The sequence below is a fragment of the Erinaceus europaeus genome, chromosome 18 (genome assembly GCF_950295315.1).
Source record: "Erinaceus europaeus chromosome 18, mEriEur2.1, whole genome shotgun sequence".
In the NCBI taxonomy this organism is placed as follows: Eukaryota; Metazoa; Chordata; class Mammalia; order Eulipotyphla; family Erinaceidae; genus Erinaceus; species Erinaceus europaeus.
Window position 1 is genome coordinate 60,150,268 of NC_080179.1, and position 22,997 is coordinate 60,173,264.

Below are 22,997 nucleotides of genomic sequence, written 5' to 3' on the forward strand. Positions count from 1 at the left end.
CACTTTATAATTACACTTTATAAAAACACCATTAATAAATTCATTTTATGCTTAGGCATCAGCCCCTGAAGGATCTTCGTTGTGTCTTAAGAAACAGAAATAAATAAATAAATGAAAATAAAATAAATCTAGGTACTATTAGGTGATCTCTGTTTATAAAAAAATCTCATATACCTTCTATTCAATTAAATATTATTTGTATATAGTGAGGAATGAACAACACATAGGTTATGATGCTATTTTTGAAACAGTGAGATGTAAGCTATGGAGAACACACAACAACCACATATTGACAGCCCCTGTTCAGGGCACCATTTGCCAGTCTAGCTTCAAGGGCGGGAGAGAGACGACCAGGTACTCATGGCTGAGCTGGGAACGCAGTTCAATCTTTATTGACAAGCGGGGATGCAGTTCAACAATCTAATCTCTTCTAATCTCTCTTCATTAGAAAGCCCTGCCTTTTATATCTCCTGATGCAGGAGTGTCAGGAAGAGGAAGTATGTAGGATAGGGGATGAGGAGAAGGAAAATAGTGTGCAAACCAGTGGGGAGTAAACCAATGAAAACAATGATTATGTAAATAGACTACAAAGTCAAGCAATGCAACAGAAGGGGTCTTCGAAGCAGAATTTAGAAGCATACCAACAACATATTACATTTATTTAGCTAAAATTGTGATCAGAACTTTCTTATTTCTTTTCTTTTTTTTTTTTTTTTTAGGGAAGACAGAGAGGGGGAGAGAAAGATAGACACCTGCAGACCTGCTTCACCGCCTGTGAAGTGACTCCCCTGCAGGTGGGGAGCCGGGGTTCGAACCAGGATCCGTATGCCGGTCCTTGTGCTTTGCGCCACCTGCGCTTAACCCGCTGCACTACAGCCCGACTCCCTTATTTCTTTATACATGATGCTATGTAATGGAATTACTTTGACTAAAAATAAAACATATATCCAAGAGCTTACCAAAATATTCCATCCTAAAACTAGAGACACATACATACTACATCATGTTTTTGATATGAGGGAAATAGGTTGATGTCTCAAGTTACCTAACTACCCAAAGTAATGAAAGTTATGGGGTATAGGGGCATAGCTATAGCCATGGCAACAAACTCTTTAGATTTAAATACCTAGTTAGTCTTCTAGTATCTGAATGATCTCCTGTATATCAGACACCAGGTTCTTCCTTTTAAAATGCAAGTAAAATAAAAAGTAATTCAAGGATGTTTTGTGAAGATTATCAAATAGGAGCATGGTGAACCATTTAATTTAATAAAATGCTTGGCCTACAAAAAATGTGAACACAAACGTGCACATGTGCACCTTTTCTATTACTACACTGAATCCAAGTCTTTAAAATTATATTGTTTTATTTTTCTGATAATCTTGAGGTCAAACTGTTTAAAATAGAAAATCATGATTTACACTAATTTGCAAAAAAAAAAAAATGTTTGCATTAGGGAGTCAGGCTGTAGCACAGTGGGTTGAGCACACCTGGCATGTGTAAGGACCCAGGTTCAAGCCCCCGGCTCCCCACCTGCAGGGGAGTTGCTTCACAGGCAGTGAAGCACATCTGCAGGTATCTACCTTTTTCTCCCCCTTTTCCTCCCCCTTCTCTCTCCATTTCACTCTGTCCTATCCAACAACAACGACATCAATGGCAACAACAGTATAACTATAGCAACAATAAAAACAAGGGCAACAAAAAGGAAATAAATATTAAAAAATGTTCACATTAATCATATATACACATATAAATATATACATATATATGTATATTATATATATACAAAATCTATTTAAACTCAGTGTATTCTGACATGTTTATTTAGTATGTTCTCTAGGAGAAGAAATGAGTATGTAAATATCTTTTCCTAATTAAAAAACTTATGGTTACTCCCAATGTATATATGAATTTAAATAAAATTTAAATAAGATGTAAAACAAACTTTCATTAATATTCTGTTCAATATATAAAACTAATCAAATACTGCATACCCATTAACAGGATCCACCACAATTCCTCTGGGATGAGACATTTCTCCCTCTAAAAGTGTCTTTCGACTCTGAGAAGTCTTTTCCAACCTGGCCACATTAATGGTTTTTCTATGACCATCATTTGTCCAATAAAGGTTATTTCCTATCCAGTCCACAGCAATGCCTTCCACATTATCTAGATCTGTGAAAAAGTAAGGGAAAAAAAAGAGTGAATGAATCAAGTTGTACAATAATGTCCACTGTTTATATTCTACTTGATAAAAGAGTTTTGTTTAACAAGGGATGAAGATGGGGGGAAAATCAGCAGATGGATTATATATCTTACTTGCATAACACCCTGGGTTAGTCCCGGCTACCACATGGTAGCACCATGGACATCACCAAAGAGCCCTCTGTATATGGTGTATATGGTGGAGCCAAACTTCAGTATGTCTCTTTCTGGTCTCATCTGTCTCCCTTCCTTTCTACACTTTTTCTCTCTTACACTCAGTATATAGAACTACAAAATTTTTCAGGGGAGGCTATTCAGTGGTATTGACCATGTACTTCATTTCAAAAAAGGAATGAATTCAGAACCATGAATTGTCATTAATTTAACTTTTATAAATACCATACCATAGAAAATATTTCTTTTTATTTCTTTATTGGAGGATTAATGGTTAGAGTTGACAGTGAAATATAATACCTTGTACATGCATAACATTTCCACATAGCAATACAACCCCCACTAGGTCCTCCTCTGCCATCATGTTCCAGGACCTGAACCCCCCCCCCCACCCCTGCCTCCAACCCAGTAGTACACCAAAGAAAATCTTTTTTTTTTTTTTTTAATTTTTAATTTAAGAAAGGATTAGTGAACAAAAGCATAAGGTAGGAGGGGTACAACCTCATTATAGTGACTCAGATATGTTCTCAATTTCACCATGCTGTCTGCTTCATTACCATCCAATATGAGTAATTTTCACAGGTTAATTATGCCTATGCTTAAGGAAAAAGTTTAATTTTGTCTTTAGTTTATTGACACTTAATTTTACTGAGCACTTTCCTGTTCTGGCATAATGGAAAAAGAGGAGCTATGTAGTTGCTTCTACTTATCAGAGTGTGTGGCTGACTTATCTTGTTAGTTGAGTTTTCAAAAATTGTATTACATTTGATCTGCTCCAGTATGAAATTTCCTTCTCTAATGAACTTCTTTTTTTCTTTCATTTTCTTTTGACATGTGAGGTAAAGCATTTTGCTTATTTTCATAATGAAGCAACTTCAAAGGTATATTAATTGGAATTTTATTCCTAACACTTGGATAAGCAACTTAATCAGCCTGACACTGAATTTCTTCACCCATACAGTGAAATGATAGCACTTACACTGAAGAAATAGATTAATTATTGTATGTAAAACATATAGCATACTGCCTGGAACATAGCTAATGTTCAATACCTATTGAAATTTATTCAGTTTTCAAAATTGGTTGTTATGTATATACCTTGCAGCTTATCATTACAGATAATACTTGATAGAAATAGGGTTTATATTTTAATCTGTAAATGATTACTCAGTGATATTCCCTTAAACTCTGACCAGTGGTCATTTATTTTTATTCTTATTATTATTACTAATATTTAACTTATGATCCTGTTGAACCCTGGACCTCAGGGCCTTTGGCATGAGAGTCATTTGCATAATCATGGAGAGCAGTCTGGAGAACTCTCAGAAGGCTAGAAGTGGACCTACCCTATGACCCTGCAATTCCTCTCCTGTGAATATACGCTAAAGAACCAAACATAGCCATCCAAAAAAGACTTGTGTAAAGCTATGCTCATAGTAGCACAATTTGTAATAGCCAAAACCTGGAAGCAGCTCAGGTGTCCAACAACAAATGAGTGGCTGAGAAATTGTAGTATATATACACAATGGAATACTACTCAGCATAATCATTCTGCTATCTCCCCAGCCCAGTAGAGGTCATTTTAAACTAGAAATAATATCTGTATCTAGTCCCCACTGTTCTAGGAGAAGCTTCAGTGCTATGATATCTTTTTCTTCCTTTTCTCTCTGTCTCCCTGTCTCTGTATTTCTTTATCTGAAAAAAGTCAGCCTGGAGCAGAAAAGTCCCAGCAACAACAACAAAAAAACATGTAGAGACATTGGAAATAAATAGTATCGGTGAAAAGTAATTGAATTCTAGTGAGTAGACTTTTGGAGGATTATGTTCCCACTTGGCCTGTTTGATTTTGTCTTGAGCTAATGATATGCTTGAAGAGCACTGATAATTGGGTGAGATCAAATCCTTACATCATCTATGTTAACCAAGACACATAATAAGTAAAATGGCAAAGACTAAAGATAAAGAATGGATCCTGAAGACTGCAAGAGAGAAAAAAGACCCACATTCAAAGGAAAACACATAAGATCAGCAGTAGATATTTCCATGCAACCTCTAAAAGCCAGAAGGGAATGACAAGATGCCTTGAGTGCTCACTGACAAAAAGAATATTGCACCCGACCAGACTGGAATTTAGATTAGATGGAGGGAAAACGGCTTTCTCAGACAAGCAACAGTTAAGTAAATCAATTACCACCAAACCTTCTCTAGAAGGAATTCTAAAATGTTGTACATAAAAACACTGAACACAAGTTTAGGATAATGGCATTAAATTATCTAAAATCCATAATATCGGTAAATGTCAGTGATCTGAACTCACCCATTATAAGGAACAGAGTAGGAAGAGGATCAGAAAACCCAACTCAACTATATACTGTCTGCAAGATTCCCACCTAATTTGACAGGACAAAAGTGGACTCAACATGAAAGGATATCATACTCGTGGGTCTGGTGGTGGTATCACACTCTCATTAAGATTAAAAATGAACTTAACTATTTACTTTCTGAATAGCTAATATTAACATATTATTCTGGCTCAACTTATTAAAATACCCACATCTTCCCATGTAAAAATAATTTTGTTTTTTAAAAATAATGACATAAATGAATGGGCAAATAGTAATATTAAACACATATATATAAACAAATTATTAAGCCTAAGTGAAAAATTTTGAGAGTATCAGTATTTGTTTTCTGTACAAATGATATGGTGTTAAGTAATATACTTAAAACTTATCTAATTTAAATGGATTATATGGACTTAAAAGAAACAAATGTAAGTTATGTAAGTTGGTATTTTCTAGTATTAGACAAAGTAAATATTTTTAAGAATGTGGAAAAATTATCAGTAAAATTAAATATATATATAGGGGGGTGCCAGGCAGTGGCACAGCGGGTTAAGCGCACATGACACGAAGTGCAAGGACCAGCGTAAGGATCTCACTTCGAGCCACAGGCTCCCCACCTGCAGGGGGGTCACTTCACAAGCGGTAAAGCAGGTCTTGCTCCTCTGTCTTCCCCTCCTCTCTCGATTTCTCTCTGCCGAATCTGACAGCAATAACAATGATACAACAACAATAACAATAGCAAAGATAAAAAAAAAGAAAGACAGAAACAAGGTCAACAAATTGGGAAACAATGGTCTCCAGGAGCAGTGGATTTATAGTGCAACCACTGAGCCCCAGCAATAACCCCGGAGGCAAAAAGAAAAACTAAAAAAAGGAAGAGAAAGATTGAATGTGGAGTCCTGATCATCTTTAAAAAAATTATATATATATATGGGCCTGATATTTAAATATTACATATTTGTAGAAAAGATAGAAGCCTTAACTATCTAAAGCAAAACCTATACTTTATGTAAATGTGTACAAAATAAAACAGATAATAAAAGATAAGGGTTTGAGCAAAGACCCTAGTTTTGTACAGAAACTTGAACTCCAGAGTGGCTGGTTGATCCATAAACCTAGATGCTTTATTGTAGAATTTAGTTTGCAGAATAAGTAACAAATGGGAAGTTATACCTCATATTTTCAATCATCACAGTGCCTACATTTTTTTCCCAAATGATCCAAGTTGTTCTCTTCTTAGAACAGACATGTTTCTAAATTAGAATGAAATATCACAAAGTGTTTGCTGGATAGTGTGGTAAGCTTCCTTAACTAACTGAATATGTGGCAATTGTGGAGAAATGCCTAGGGCCAGAGATGTCTTATCTTGTTTCCGAGTCAGCACTTGCACAGCTCTCCAGACTCAAATTCTTGTAGATCAATTAATATGAATTCTCTTGGTACATTTCCATATGGCCTGAGGCATCATGGCTCATATGTATCTGACATGAGTGAATAAAGTTGACTTAATTAATAGTGTGGCAGCAGTGTCTGCCTGCTCAATTTTCTTTCTCATGGGATTAGAGGAATCTTTGGTCAGGCTCAAATTTGTCTATTATATCATCTATCCTCACTAGTCAATTGAGACTGATGCTCTCATCTCAGTCTTCCTTCCAGAACTTTCATAGCTTAATAAGTCAGAGTATGACTACATAGTTAATGTCTACTGGAACAAAATCCTGAGCCAATGTAAGCAAAGGAATATGTAAAGTTCACCCAAGGGTATTATTTTCCAGATGAACAGATTAACTTAAAAATATTCATTTCAAACTACTTTGTAAAAAAAATTGTATTTTTTAAAAACTATGGAAGTTAAAGGAAGAAAGGAGGAAGGAAGACTAGAATAGCGATGGATATGGAAATATGTAAGTACATTCATGAATAGGTATGAAACTATAGTCCTAAAATTTTATGACTTTTAAGTCAACATTAGAGAAAGGAGAGGGAGAAAGAAGGAACATAAAGGAAGAGAAGGGGTCCTGGGGAGACAGCATAATGGTTATGCAAAAAGACTCTCATGCCTGAGACTCAAGGGTTCCAGGTTCAATCCCTAGCACCACCATAAACCAGAACTGATCGATAATCTGGTCTTTCTCTCTGTATCTCTCTCTAGTTAAAATAAAAATTAAAAACATTTTTAAAAAGAAAGGAAGAGAAGGCAAGACCACAAAAAAATCGGACAAAAATATGTAAATATAGATAAATTATTATAGAAATAAGAGTCAACCCATATCTGTGATCTTGGAAGAACTACTGTCGCTTCCATTGGAGGGAATGGGGACAAGAACTCTGATAGTGGGAAAGGTGTAGAATTATATCCTTATTGTCTAATAATTTTGCAAATAAGTAAATCACTAACAACACACACACACACACACACACACACACACACACACACACAAATATATGCCAAAAACATAATCCTAGTTAAATCAAAACAAAGAATATATCGCTTTCCTTATGAAACAAGTGTCTGTGGACTAGTAGATGGCCCTCTCAGGAGGACACATACTTTGCCATGCCTTAGGAACTGGATTCAAGCTTCTGGTCACCACATGGGATCACCATGCAAGGGGGACATTTCACTAACTATGGAGCACTGTGTGTGCTTTCTCTCTCTGATACGCTCTCTTTTATTTTTTTTCTTCTTTTTTAAACTTTATTTTATTTAATAGGACATAGAGAAATAAAGGGAAGGGGGACAGAGAGGGAGAGACAAAGTGACAACTGCAACCCTGCTTCACTACTAGCTCCCCCTGCAGGTAGGTACTGAAAATCACAGGAAGCAATGAATTCTGGAAGACCAGGTTCTGGCATCAAAAGTAAACTTTGTTTGTTTGTTTGTTTGTTTGTTTGTTTTTAAGATATAGAGGCAGAGAGAGAGGGGAGAGTAAAAGAGGCCACAGCACTAAAGCTTCCTTAGGTTCCACTAGGTCGAATAGGCTCAAACCTGTGTCACATACCTGGTGAAATTGCACACTATTCAAGTGAGCTGTATCACTATATCCAATAAACTATATATTTATAATCAGGTCATAAAAGCAGCTCACTTGGATAGTGTGCTGATTGCCATGATTAAAGCTCAATGGAGTTATTTGAATTTGCCAGCTCTCTGCTTTGCTATTCCTGTTTACTATCTGCTTTGCTATTCCCTGCCCACACAAACTCCAATAAAGGCTGTGACCTAATGTTTTCCCATCATCCCTGTCATTAATCCTCTTGGCATCTTTGTCATGAGGTCAGTCCCGTATGTTGCTTTGTGCCTTCTTTCTCTATGACCTGTGACTATAGTAGACATTTCATGAGCTTCCAAAATATCTCCTCCTGTTTCTTCACCTGACAGATTATCTCAAGAAAGAATTAAAAAAAAATGGGTCTATATTAAGAGTGACAGAAGAAAAATCACTTTCATTAAAGATCTTTTACTACCTAATTCTGTCTACTTACCAAGACAGGACAGAAAACAAATTTCTTCAACTTCTGAATGTAAAATATCACAGTTATTTTGGAATGCCTTTTCTGTAGTCCTATGAAGTAGGTTATAATTTTTTAAATAAATAAAATAAAATGCTTTTAAAATTATTGCATGAATATTAAACTATCAATATCTTTTGCATTAGATGAAAAGGCAACTTCATTAGAAGTCACTTGAGCAGTTAACTTCCTAGGAAGTTACTTTTTATTAGCTGTATTTTCTAATAGACTTAATCTTTTTGTGTGCATGATTGTTTAAACATTCAAACACTCACCTGCATTGGTAAGTTTACTGATATTTTTTCATGTAAAAAGACAGTGTATACTTTACTTGGGCATTATGTTTAAGGAAAGATACTGATTACTTTTATATCTTACAATTTTTATAGCTTTTAACACAAAGCATGTGTGTAGCAATTATCTTGAAGCTAACCTTACCATCTGTAGACAATGTTTCAGACCTGCATAAAAAAGGGGGGTGGCAAGTTACAGTCTATTTGTTTGCATGTGGCTGGGAAAAAGTTGGTAGACACAAGACATGCAATTCTGAGAACTCTAGTTTAATTCCTAATGTGCCCTTATAGCATTTTGAAATTCTTTGTCTCTCTCTCTTTCTCTCTCTCTCCCCTACCTCTTTCTCTCTCACTCTCAACATATATTAAATTAATCTTAAAAAAATACATATTTGTAAGGGGTTGGGTGGTGGCTCACCTCTTTGAGCACATATGTTACAATGTGCAAGGACCTGGGTTCAAGCCTCCAGTCCCCACCTGCAAGGGGAAAGCTTTGCAAGTGGTGAAGCAGTGCTGCAGTGGTCTCTCTCTCTCTCTCTCCCCCTCAGTATCTCTCCTTTTCCTCTTGATTTCTTGCTGTCTCTATCCAGTAAGTAAATAAGGATAATAAAAAATATAAAAAATACATACACAATATAGGTAAATTTGATGAAAGAGCCAAGTCCTCTATAATTACTTATTTATAAAATTTTGCCATAAATATCCAAGAAAGCACATGTTCATAAGCCTTTTAGGTCTGTAAATTTTACTATGAAAAAGAAGCACCGAATCTGAACCTGCAATAATAAACTAGTCAGAAACCAATATATTAAGGAAACATTTTACACATACAAAGAAACTAAAATTTCAATGTCTAACTTCTATACTCTGCAAATAAGTAAGCAAATTTCCAGAAAACTGTGATGATTCACAAGGACCTATGCTTAGCTAGTAATCCATAACCTAAGTTTGTAGTTTGAATCAGAAAGAAAAGCAAGAGTCCAAAAGTTAGCATAAGCAATGAGTCATCAGAAGAAAGAACAAATTAGCGTGGAAGTGTGGGAGAAAGTGGATATAGAGTGATGGTTGACGTGAAAGATACATTAACAGTATTCAAAAAAAATCATTATTCTCAGTAAACTTTAACTATTATTTATTTACCAAAATATTGTTGACTGACAATACAGAAATTCAATAAATATGTACATGAAGAGAAGTTGTGCATTAAATTTAAATATCAGAGGAAATGAGGCATTACTAGAGATCATGAAATAAAGGAGAAAAAACAACTACAGTATGAAAAAAATTGTAAAATCAAGTTAAGGTGTGAGTTAATTGTTGGGAAATTGCACAGATGTGGTTGAATTAGGCAGGGCCCACAAACCATCGTATGCTACTATGGCCAGTCCCTTTATCTACATACCAGCCTTCTGCTTTGTCTTATAAATGACTAAAGGTCTCCTCCCACACATTATCCCCTCAGGGTATTGATAATTTCCCCCCCCAGCTATAACCATAGCAACGTAGGTAAGGAAGTTCCCAGCATGCCTTTTTTTTTTCTCCATCCCCTTTCCTAGCCACCTTAGGTCCCGACTTGCCACTTCCAGTTTTATCCCATAAAACTCACTTCTGTTCCTGGTTTTGCTCTCTTTTCTCTCCAGCATCCTGACTTGGAGAATGGCTGGCGTGCAGAGCGGGAGGCGGCCACCGCGGTTTGGTGCCACTTGACTTAACCCTTGACTTAACCCGCTGTGCTCACACCTCACTCTGGGAAGATCCCATGTGAATAAAGAATTGTATTACTACGCCACCATGAGTTCCTGGATCCTCTCTCCCACCCGCAATGCTATCCTGGCAAGTTAATTGTATCATGCCAGCATCATTTTTTTTTTAATCTTAATAAATTTTAACTGTGTAATTAAAGATGTACTATTACGGAAAACTGTGAGAAACTATTTTGCAAATGCTCTACCCAACTAAGTAAGAGTAGTTCAGAGTTTGTTAATGTAAAAGACTCATTAATGTTTTTGGAGAAACATGTTTAATATCCAGATGCTATCAAAGAATGGTTGTAGAGCAACCCAAAATGAGACTGTATGAAAACACTGTATTAATATTGCTATATAGCAGAAGTATCAAAGATCTTGAAACTAAATGGATACTTATAATTCCACAGTGAAAATTAGCATAGAATAATATTTTAAATGACTGTGTAATTTGAACATCTTAAAGCAAGGTATACAGGAGGCAGGTGGTGGTACACCTGGTAGAGTGAACACAGTACAGCACGTAAATACCTGGCTCAAGCCCTAGGTCCCTAACAACCAGAGGTAGCATCACAGCCATCAAAGAGTGATGCAGGTGTCTCTCGATCCCTCTTAATATTCCCCTTTCCTCTCAATTTCTCTCTGCCTCTATACAAAACAAGTAAATTAAAAAAAACTATTTTACAAGTATCATTTTTAAAAAGAATATATACTTTGTATATGTATTCACACACATTTCTTTAAATTACATTTAAATTAATTACATTTCTTTAAACAGTATATATATTGTGTAAGAAAAACATAATTTGAAACTATAGTAAAAATAAAATGTTGATTGAGAGTCTGGGAAAGTGTAATCAGAAAGGATTGTCTCATGGGTATTAATTTAAAAACACGTTTTAAAGTTTAATTTTTTAACTATTTAATTTGAAAGGACAAAGAGAAATGCAGAGGGAAGGAAGATAGTGAGGGAGGGGCATTTATAGTATTGTTTCACCATTCATGAAACTTCCCTCCCAGCAGGTGGGGACTGGGGATTTGAACCCAGGTCCTTGTGCACTGTAATGTGTATGTTGAACAGGTATGCCACTGCCTGGTTGCAAAATCATGTTTTTATTAATAATTAAAATGTTAGAAACATCAAAATAAACTATAGAAAATATGTAGAATTTACAAAATACCTGAAAAAATCATTAAGAAATACTATTCTAAGAATGATTTCAGTAGTGAAGAATTAGTCAAAGATTAAAATTATACATATATAATTGTTGTTAAAAAATGTTGTTTAAAGGATCATACTGATCCTTTAAACAACAACAACAAATCAATCTCAATCATTTTTATTCTGTTGAACCAGTTTCACTGCTATTTTTTTAAGTAATGACATCCACGTTATTCAAATCACACTGGTTGTGTAATCACTATTAATATATGCCAGTGGTGACTGTAGGCCCTAATTATCATGTCAGTGAACAAACCAAACCGGTTGGAACTTGTATTTTCATAGCAAGACAATAAACAAGCAAAATGTCAAGACAAGTACTAAAGAGCAGGGGTAACTATTGAATTGTGAAAGAAGATAAACGCTTAAGATGCTAATATGTTTAAGTGTTATGATTTGAGGTGAATTGGCTGTGAAGAGTTAACCAAAACCACAATCCTTAAGCAAAGCCCCTAAGAGGTAAAGGACAGCAGCTTGGGGCCACCTGGTAAGAGAATATTCCAGAGACAAAGAAGAGCAGTGCTTGCCAATTCTCTGGGCTGAGATCATGCTCAGGGCCTTTAGGAGGTGACAAAGAGAAAGTAAGGATGGAGTCATAAAGACAACACCAGTTATACAGCAGAAAAAGAACTTGAAAGAATTTATTTATTTATTTATTTATTTTGCTTAACTAAGGATGGAGTAATAAAGACATGACCAGTTATACAGCAGATAAAGCACTTGAAAGAATGTTATTATTATTAATAATAATAATATATTGATATATTATTATTATTATTATTATTATTATTATTGACTCCGGGGTTAACGCTGGGGCTTATTGCCTGCACTATGATTCCAAAGCTCCTGTAGGCCATTTTTTCTATTTTTTTGCCCTTGTTATTATTGTTTTTGTTCTTGTTGGATAGGAAAGAGAGACATCGGGAGTCGGGCAGTAGCACAGTGGGCTGAGGGCAGGTGGCACAAAGCACAAGCACCAGCGTAAAGATCCCGGTTCGAGCCCCGGCTCCACACCTAAGGGGAGTCGCTTCACAGGCAGTGAAGCAGGTCTGTAGGTGTCTGTCTTTCTCTCCTGCCTCTCTCTTCCCCTTCTTTCTCCATTTCTCTCTGTCCTATCCAACAACGACATCGATAACAACAACAATAAAACAACAAGGGCAACAAAAGGTAATAAAAAAGAGAGACATCGAGAGAGGAGGGGAAGACACAGAGGGGGAGGGGGAGAGAAAGACAGACACCTGCTTCACTGGTGGGGAGCCAGGGGCTCCAACTAGAATCTTTATTCTGGTCCTTGTGCTTCATGCCATGCTGAGCTACCTACCACACAACCCCCTGAAAGAATGTTAATTTTTTTTTGCTATGTGAATTTCAATATATTGAAATATGTATGTGAAATAGTTATGAGGTGATTATACACAAAATTCTCATGAACAACAGAAATAAGGAGCTGGGAAGTGGTGTACCTGGTTGAACACACATGTTACAATGTGCAAAGACCTGGGTTCCAAGCCCTGGTCCCCATCTGCAGGGGCAAACTTTGTGAGTCTTGAAGCAGTATTGTAGGTGTCTGTCTCTCTTTTTCTCTATCACCCCCTTCCTTCTCAATTTCTGGCTGTCTCTATCCAATAAATAAATAAAGATAATAAAAATTTAAAAAACAGAAATAAGTAAGTCCCTATTATGCTTTGTGTTAGTTTTTTATTTGTAAGTACTGGGGGAGGCAATCCTTATGAATCTTACAGAACTGTGAGATTCCTGAACTTTCCTGCTTTCCTTTGTTGAACTACAAATTTTATTTGTCTTATGACAATAACTTGAGAATCTAGTCACCTAAGCAACTAAATAAGGAGACTTAGAGTGAGCACTGAATAGCTTTTCTCTTCACAAGCCAGGGGACTGAAGTTTTGTAGTTTGCTACCGTTTTCACTGTTTGCTCAAAACATACTGATCCCCAAGTTGGTAACTTAGTTTGGACTCAATTTTCTGCTTACTTAGCATCCAGGTCTAATAGGTCATCCTAAGGCATTTAGAGACAGAAAGATCAGTTTCATTATACTGATAATCATATTGTTTGTTCTACTATCAATAGTTAACCATTAAAAGTCTCACTTTGTGGGAGTCGGGCGGTAGCGCAGCGGGTTAAGTGCAGGTGGCACAAAGTGCAAGGACCAGCATAAGGATCTCGGTTCCAGCCCCAGGATCCCCACCTGCAGGGGAGTCACTGCAGGGGAGTCGCTTCACAAGGGGTGAAGCAGGTCTGCAGGTGTCTGTCTTTCTCTCCCTCTCTGTCTTCCCCTCCTCTCTCCATTTCTCTCTGTCCTATCCAACAATGACGGCAACAATAATAACTACAACAATAAAGCAACAAGGTCAACAAAAAGGGAATAAATTATTATTATTTTTTTAAAGTCTCACTTTGCTCAGTCTGGCACCTACTTGGTAGTGGCAAGACTTCCCAACACTGACTTTATTGACAGTTTAGATTTGATCATCAACTCAGTGTCTCTCTTTCTCTCTCTCTCTCTCTCTCTCTCTCTCTCTCTCTGTGTGTGTCTTTCTCTCCTGTTCTAACCTGTGAATGGTCTCAATTTTCCTGAATAAAATTTAAAATTCCTGAAAATCATGCTCTCTCCTCAATTCTTTGTTGAGATAATGAGTGATGAACCTTTTTAATACTGAGGAAGCAAACGTTGCTTCCTTTCCCCAAAAGAATATGTAAAATACTTTGGAAACGAAATTGTGAAAAATAATTTGGAAATCTGTCACAGAATTATATGTCTCTCAAGTCCATTCAGAGATATCTTAATATCAAAAGAGTATTTTTTTTTAGCTGAAATAATACTGAACCAGATTCTACAACTTAAAAGACCTATGTTTGAAACAAATTACAATTTCCTTAACACTAACACATCAAGACAAATTTTTGACTCAACTGTACACATTTTTCTTTGAAGTGAAATAAATTTTCATGAAAACTCATTTTAGTAGCTGAGATAAAAGTGGTGATTTTGGAGCCAGGAATGCGCTGCTTTCTTATGACGGAAGCCTTATCCTAACCAAAGCAGAAAACAGAAGAATATTACAAATATCTCCTAGAACTATGGGCTTATTACTACATATTAAATACGATGATATCATCATAATATATATTCAAGTTATATGGATTTGCATATTATAGTAGTGGACAGTGAACTTGTTTTCTCTTTCACTGAGCTGTCCTTCTGATGTGTTGCCAGTGTCAAAAAAAAAAAAAGTCAGACAATTTCTACTAAATCTTAAATTTAGAACTTTGTCTAATGTATAATCATTGTGACTAAATAACCCACTTTTGAGAATGACAATCATTTTCAGATGAACACTTGACTTACTTTCTGGCACATCTCTGGCAAGTAAATAATATTTTAAGTTGGAAAATAAAAATTTCAGTGGCAAGTAGGGACCACATTTTGATAAAACCCTTAGGTTTATCTTTCTGAGCTGCTTCTTTAATAATAACAAAGATTTTGTCTTCTGAAAATATAAGACATTAAACAATTTTCTTTTGCAAGGTGGAAACTCCTATGACTGCATATGTTTAGGTCAAATGATATGAACTCAGCTTATTAAAAAGTAGGAAGCTGTTAAATCTTTTTGCAGAAAGTATACTTTCTTTGTGTGTGAAATGTAGGTGCTTAGAAGCATCACAAGGGGGTCCACAAGTACTCAGTAATAATGCTGTTATCTTTGGAGCTTGACTCTAGTTTAAAGTGAAGGTAAGAAAGCAATTAAAAAAATCATGCATTACATATTCCCATTTGTATTAGTAAATTATAAATATTCAGCATTATTCTTCATGCGAGTTTCAAGAAAACTAAAAAAAAAATAGTATTGAAACATTTAACAAGACAAAGTTCAATGATCTGCAACATTACGACTTTTCTTGAGTCTAAATTAGAGCTAGAATCCCAGGACAAGAAAATGAAAAAAAAATCTGCAGGGATATAGGCCTCTACAAGGGCAAACATAAAATACACCTGTACTATAAACCATTAACTCCTCCAATAAATAACTTTAAAAAATTAAACATAAGTAAAAATAAAAGGCATTTTGAAAAAAAAAGTTTCACAACTGGCAGAATAGAAGAAAGAGGCGACTGTCATAAAAGTCGAGTGGTTTTTTTTTTAAGCTAAATGATAAGAGAATTCTTAAAAAATAATGTGGTTAGCATGAAAGCTCAGTGTCCTTGGAAAAGACATGATAGAAAGGAATGCTCTCACTGAGTTCACAAAAAGGTAACTGACGACATAGCAGGACAGCTGAGAGAGACCCTGAATGTCTCACTTACAGGACACCCCCTCCTTAGGCCTGACTCTTCTCTTAGACAAAAGAAACCCTAAGCAGTAGGGTAAGGAAAGAAACAACTTTTTACTCCCAGAAACAAGATATGAGGTGTACTACTTGTGAGGAAGCATAAAGTTAAAATTATATATATATGTATATATGCAGGTATATTTTACTTTTTTAAAAGATTTTATTTATTTGTTAGTGAGAAAGACAGGAGGAAAGAGAGAAAGAACCAAACGTCACTTTGGTACATGTGCTGCCAGGGATCAAACTCAGGACCTCATGCTTTAGAGTCCAACACTATCCACTGCACCACCTCTCAGACCATGGGATCCTTTCCTTTCCCAGAATTGAAGTGAAATCCCAGAGTTGCTGAGGGAGGACCAGAAAACCAACCCAATTACTTTCTATGGGAGAAGTCGGTATAACCTCTTGTCCCACCCACGCTTGCTACTGTAACAAGCAAAACTAGTCTAAGGCATGGAGAAGCGCAATCAACTTTACTGTCTCTGGTTCAAAACAAAGGTACATGGGTACTGAGGAATGGGAAGAAGCAAAGTTGATTTCTCCTAAATAAAATGTAGTTGTCTTAACCTAGAATATAACCAAGATTGATACTATAGATAGATAGATATAGATATATAGATGATCTATGCATAGATGATAGATATATAGATATATAGATCTTTGCTGCTCTGTGTGTGGGATAGAAAATTATCTCCTCATCGGGTGGTAGCACAGTAAGTTAAGTACACATGATGCGAAGCGCAAGAACCAGCATAAGGATTCCAGGTTCGAGCCCCTGGCTCCCCACCTGCAGGGGAGTTGCTTCACAAGTAGTGAAGCAGGTCTGCAGGCGTCTTTCTTTCTCTCTCCCTCTCTGTCTTCCCCTCCTTTCTCCATTTTTCTCTGTCCTATCTAACAACGATGACATCAATAATAACTACAACAACAATAAACAACAAGAGCAACAAAAGGGAAAATTAATAAATATAAAAAATTTAAAAAATAAATAAAGAAAATTATCTCCTCCTCAAGAACTTCCACAGATAGAAGGCAGGTTTTGGCTGCCAAGAGAGGACCCATCCACAGAGTCTAATCCTAAGAATTGACCAAGAGAATAGAGTCCCCCAGAAACTACTGTGAGTCTCCTACTTAGTAACAGATCATAGCAGCCTATCACTGAGGCAGGACAAGAAGAGAATCCCCTCAATCATGCAGATACTGAGCCGGTGCAATACAGAACCTACACAAAACACTGGACACTATCAGTTTATTACTGCGAGAATTTTTGGTTAACCAAAGGTAATAAAAGGACAAAATCCTAACCCAGCAGTTACTGAAGTGCTTGACCAAATTTCTGTACTAATACTCTGGAGAGAAGAGATAGACTTTTTTCATATAAATTTTATTTGAATTTCTATTTTTCTGTATAAAATTTGATCATTACTAAATAAAACATATAAAACAATTAAGAAAAGACAACTTGGGAAAATCTAGTCAGGGAGGGGGTAGATAGCATAATGGTTAAGCAAAGAAACTCTCATACCTAAGTTTCTAAAGCCTCAGATATCACCCACCATATCACTATAAGCCAGAGCTGAGCAGTGCTCTGCTGAAAAAAAAGGAAACAACTGGTAGGTAAAATAGTTAAAGCCGCCAGTAGCAAATGCCTTATGGCCAGACTAAGTGCACACAGTAGGAAGCACAAGGACCTTTGCAAGGATTCTGGTTTTGAGCTCCAGGCTCTCCATCTGCAGGGGGGGACTTTACAAGCAGGTCTACAGGTCTCTCTCTTACAAGCAGGTCTACAGGCCTCTCTCTCTCTCTCTCTCTCTCTCTCTCTCTCTTTCTCTCTCTCTCTTCCTCCCTCCCTCAGGGTTATCCCTGGGGATCCATGCCTTTCCTACAAATTCACTGTTCCTGGAGGCCATTTTTCCCATTTTGTTGCCTTTACTTCACTGCAGGGCTTGAATATAGATCCTTACTCTGGTCCTTGTGCTTCGCACCATGTGCACTTAACCTGCTGCACTACCACCTGGCCCCCTCTCTTTCCCTTTCTATTTTCCCCTTTCCTCTCAATTTCTCTCTGTCCTATCCAATGAAATGTTAAAAAAAAAAATGACCACGAGCAGCAGTGGATTCTAGTGTAGGTATGGAGCCCCAGCAATAATCCTGGAGGCAAAAAAAAAAAAAAAAAGAAAGAAAGAAAAGAAAAAGAAGAAAGAAAGAAAGAAAGAAAAAGAGAAAATGTTCTAAGGTGACCTATTTTAATTAAATATTTCAATTAAAATAATGACTTTGCATGATAGATTACTATTGAGAGAATGTGTCAAATGAAAAGGCCAGCAATGCTGTACCATGGAAAAAATGCAAAGCAACTGTTAATTCTAACAATCTAATATTATGAAAATAAAATAGTTTGGTCACTTAGAAAAAAAAGGTTTGGGCAGCTGTGAAAGAGATTCAATAAATAAAGCACATGGTTTGTAAGACCTGAGGCTCCAGGTCTGTCCTTACTAGTACAGGTGCCATAGCAGCACTCTAGTTCCTCTCACTAATTACATATGGACACACACACACGCACACGCACAGTTACATATACATGTATATACTCAACAGTTTGAGTGTATTGTTATTAGTTTGTTTAAAAATGTAGAGGTAAGGTCGACAGATATCTTATCATGAAGCAATTTGATTTTAAACATGCAAGTCCATTTATCCACATATTCAGTGTGGTATATGCAAATGCTCATCAGAATTTCTTCATAAGTGACCAAGCATGGAACAACAGAAAAATCACTTAGTAAATGAATAAGAATTTGGGGGTCATATACATATGGAGAGAGAGCAGATTATACTACTTCATAAAAAAATTGGGGATAGATCTATATAACAAACTACCCAAACAATGAAAAAAGAGTAACGATAATTAACACAGAGAAATGTCAAAAGTATTTGAAGAAGGCCAAATTCAGAAGACTAGATGCTACGTGACTCCATAATTCTGATGTTTTAGAAAAGGTGAAGCTATAGTAAGGAAAATCAAATCAGCAGAAGTTAAAACAATGGCTGTTAAGGATAACAGGTAATTTTCTGGGTAAAGCAAGTGTTCTATAAATAATTGTGATAGTGGTTATTCATCTAGATATACTAAGCTGTTGCTTTAAAAATGGTGAATTTCTCTAAATATAAATCATGTTGCAATAAAACTGCCTTTTAAAAGAATAATTATAAAACCAGCTAGAGTTTATCAGAAAAATACAGGTATTAATAGTTAATTTTGCACATGAGTTTTATAGAACAAAAGAAGATCACTCACTTAAGCCATCTCAGTTAGAATTTAAAAAAAAAAATACTTAAAGGTATTTTTCTACATGATGCTAAGTAACTAAACTGATTGACATATTATTCAACATGCCCTTATCCACTTTTATTTAGAACAAGATAATTTCTGTCAGTGAAGCCATCTTAAGGGAAAAACAAAAAGATTAACTACTTGATCTATATGATATCAAATAACTAATCTGATTTATATTGAACTCAATATTTTTAATTTTATATACAGTGAGGTAATGGGCATAGTGCAATGTGGGGAGATGTATCGGTGGGAATACCTAGAGCAGTACCCTGGGTTCTTTCTGGTGGATAAAATCCCTATGGATTGCTCACTCCACAAATCATAACTGCTGTACTCAAAAAACATGTCCCTCCCCACCCCGTTGGCGGGGTAAATAAAGGAAAATAATGGGAATATTCTAAAGTCTTCTGACACACACTGATAAACAATCTTTTCAACCATACTGAGAGTCAATCTCACACTGAAAATAATCCATTATTTAGGATTTATTAGTTAATGAGAGAGAGAGGAACGAAACATTACTCTGGCATACACAATAAATACCAAATCAAACACAGGCACTTATGTTCACAAGTCTTATGCTTTATTGCTGTACCATCTCTATAGCTACAAAAAATAATAATTTTATGTACACTCTATACATTTTGTGATTCCAGAGAATTTGAAAAGAAAATTAACCCAAAGTATATTGCTCACTGATCAGAAACATCACTATATAGAAAATATGCCACAGTTTTTCTTACACACACAATATATGTGTATTTATATGTATATATACTTCACACACACACACACACACACACACACACACACACACACACACACATATATATATATATATATATTAGACAAAGGTAATATCTGAGCCATGATAGAGGGAAGGGTGGTGAGGGAGAGACTCTTTTTTTTCCTCAGAGCTAATAATAACAATGTCATAAAACCTCCTGAAAATATTCTTCATGTGTCTTTATGATTTTTGTATACCTCATGGTTTAGAAAAAAATCCTCAGTTAGACGCTAAGAAAAAAAGTATTTAATTATATCCTAGTCACTTATTTTTGAGGAAATATGGTTTCCAAAATTATATTTTCGAAGTACACATTCTCATCTCCTCAGAATGTACCACCACACTTAACGTATTAGCAAATTACCAGTATATCGCTATGTACTCTAGCATTACAGGAAATGTTCTGTAAACACTGATAAAAATTCTCTCCATCATTCAGTTTTTCCATGCTAATCATTATGAGGATACTGGAGGTACATTTAAAGTCCAGCTACAATTCATGTATTTGTGTTAGGGCCTTTGAGAATTTGAAAAGAAAATTAACCCAAAGTATACTGCTCACTGATCAGAAACATCACAATATTAGAAAATATGCCACAGGGGGTCGGGTGGTGGCACAGTGGGTTAAGTGCACGTGGTGCAAACTGCAAGGACCTGCAAAGGCTCCTGATTCGAGCGCCCTGCTCCCCACCTGCAGAAGAGTTGCTTCACAGGCGGTGGAACAGGTCTGCAGGTGTCTATCTTTCTCTCTCTCTCTTTCTTCCCCTCCTCTCTCCATTTCTCTCTGTCCTATCCAACAATGAACAACATCAACAATGGTAATAATAATAACCACAACGAGGCTAAAACAACAAGGTCAACAAAAGGGGAAAAAAATGGCCTCCAGGAACGGTGGATTCATGGTGCAGGCACCGAGCCCAGCAATAACCTTGGAGGAAAAAAAAATATGCCACAGTTTTTTTTAAATATATATATATATAATTAGACAAAGGTGATATCTGAGCCATGATAGAGGGAAGGATGGTGAGGGAGGCTCTTTTTTGTTTTGATACTGTGTTTCATTTTTGTTGTTGTTGGTGATGGTAGTTGTGTTCCTTTTTCTTTTTTTTTTCTTCCCTTGTCCCTATCTAAAAAAACTCATTTGAGAACAGTAAAGCTCTGGTGAAAAATAAATAAATAAATTTAAAAATAGAATTAAATTTTTGATTAGAAGGGAAATTATATAAAAACCAGCAAATCACTATGAGAAGGAAAAAAAAGTCCTCATATTTTATAATAGGTTTCATAAGGATTGTTTCGAGAACTCTTGTATATTTGAACCAGATCAATAGTATTAAGGGCACAGCTGTAAACAGAATAGGATTTTAGAAACATTCTTTAGAGAGAAGACGCTGGCTCTGTGAGTTTCTACTTCCCATTCTTTAATTTCCCAAGGTGATAGGAAACAGAAAAGAGAGAGGTATGTGTGACCTGTACTCTAGTGAGGGAGCTCCCACAGGACCTCTGAGAAAGCTTTGAATCTAATTCCCTCCAGTTCTCACAGAATTTATTGTGGCAAGAGGTTTCCAAATCATTTTGTAGATTAAATATGAGATAGGATGTCAGTGTAGTGAAAACTTCAATGAAGTATAATAATCCAGCACCTCCGTTAGATAGAATGACTCAGATAATAAGTATATGGGCATGAAGTGGTTATTCATGAATGCAAAGTCACAAGGGTTTCATCCACTTTGACCAAGAGAAATGAAATTACAAAAACCTTCCCAAAACGTGCCTATACACCCATACAGATACACACTTTTATACCCTTCAAATATACAATTTTTAAAGATCCTTTAGGGTCACAGAGAGGACAATTTACAATGAAACCAGTTCATATAATATCTTATCACTCCTCACAATTTTCCCTTCTCCTTACATCTTCTCACCAATGCTGAGACATCAGCGAGCATCAGAAATTAACTAGCAAGTACTGAGAAAAATTCAGAGGAAAGAATGAAAATAAATCAAGCTGAGAAGAGAGCTCACTTGAATAGTGAACTTACTTTGTCAAGGGCATGACCCAGGTTTGAGCTCTACCCCCACATAGTGAAAGAAGTTTCAGTGCTGTGGTGCCACTCTCTCTGGCTTTCTACTTTTGCTTTTGTATCTGAAACAAACAAGTTAGCTTGGAGCAGGGAAGCCCCAATGCTTGGGGTGGGAGTGGGGGTGGGGGCGGGGGGCCAATATGACCATGATCATTATCCCAGGCTTCTAACTAGAAAACAATACAGAACATCACAGTGAGTTACTGTCTGGGTGGGAGAGACAGCAAACTGGTTAGGCTAAAAGATTTTCATACTTGTAGACTCTGAAGTCTCGGGCTTGATCCACTGCATTAACACAAACCAGAGCTGGACATTTCCTTGATAAAAAAAATATTGAAATATGCCTTAGACTTTACATCAAAAAAGAAAAATCTCATTCACTTTCTTCAACTGCATCTTCACTGAATGGACAGAACCATTATTACTTGAAATATTTATGTACTTTCAGTTGCTTACAATTTTCTCCCCATCTGAGGTATTGTGGCAGTTATCAACATTACCCTCTCAGTTTTACAAGGGTGGCTAACTTTCCCAAAGCTAAAGAATGTTGTCCAAACTTTATTAGTAGTATTTGGTATTTTTATGTCCATTCCTTTGTCCATGCTTTCATGAAGTAAAACAGTCCAGTAGCAGTGGAAAGTTTTTCTTGTGGTAGATTTAGTTGTTTATTCTCATCACAAACTGCTAGAACTGGAGTGCTTGTATTATTAGTGGCAAACACTGAACACTGTGAACTTATGCTTCCAAGGAGTTAAGTGTAAGACACATGATCCTTGGGCAAACTACTCATCTATTTCAGAACACAAAGCTGAAGGTCCATCCTCAGAAGCACTTTTCTACATTCTGTGAAATTTCTGAAGGCAAAGCTTTAATACAACTTAAAAACTATGACTGCTGACTGCTTTTAAGGAAAAAAAATGTTGAGATTTTGTAATCTATAGC

The 22,997-nt window shown here is 36.1% G+C and overlaps 1 protein-coding gene across 1 annotated transcript in view; it reads right to left on the reverse strand.

Moving 5' to 3' along the window:
• The window catches only part of LRP1B (LDL receptor related protein 1B), a 1,816,831-nt gene that overhangs the window by 796,564 nt on the left and 997,270 nt on the right, over positions 1-22,997 (reverse strand). The window contains exon 12 of the mRNA XM_060178059.1: positions 1,995-2,175. Coding sequence (XP_060034042.1) covers positions 1,995-2,175 — 181 coding nt within the window. The remainder of the gene's footprint in view (positions 1-1,994; positions 2,176-22,997) is intronic.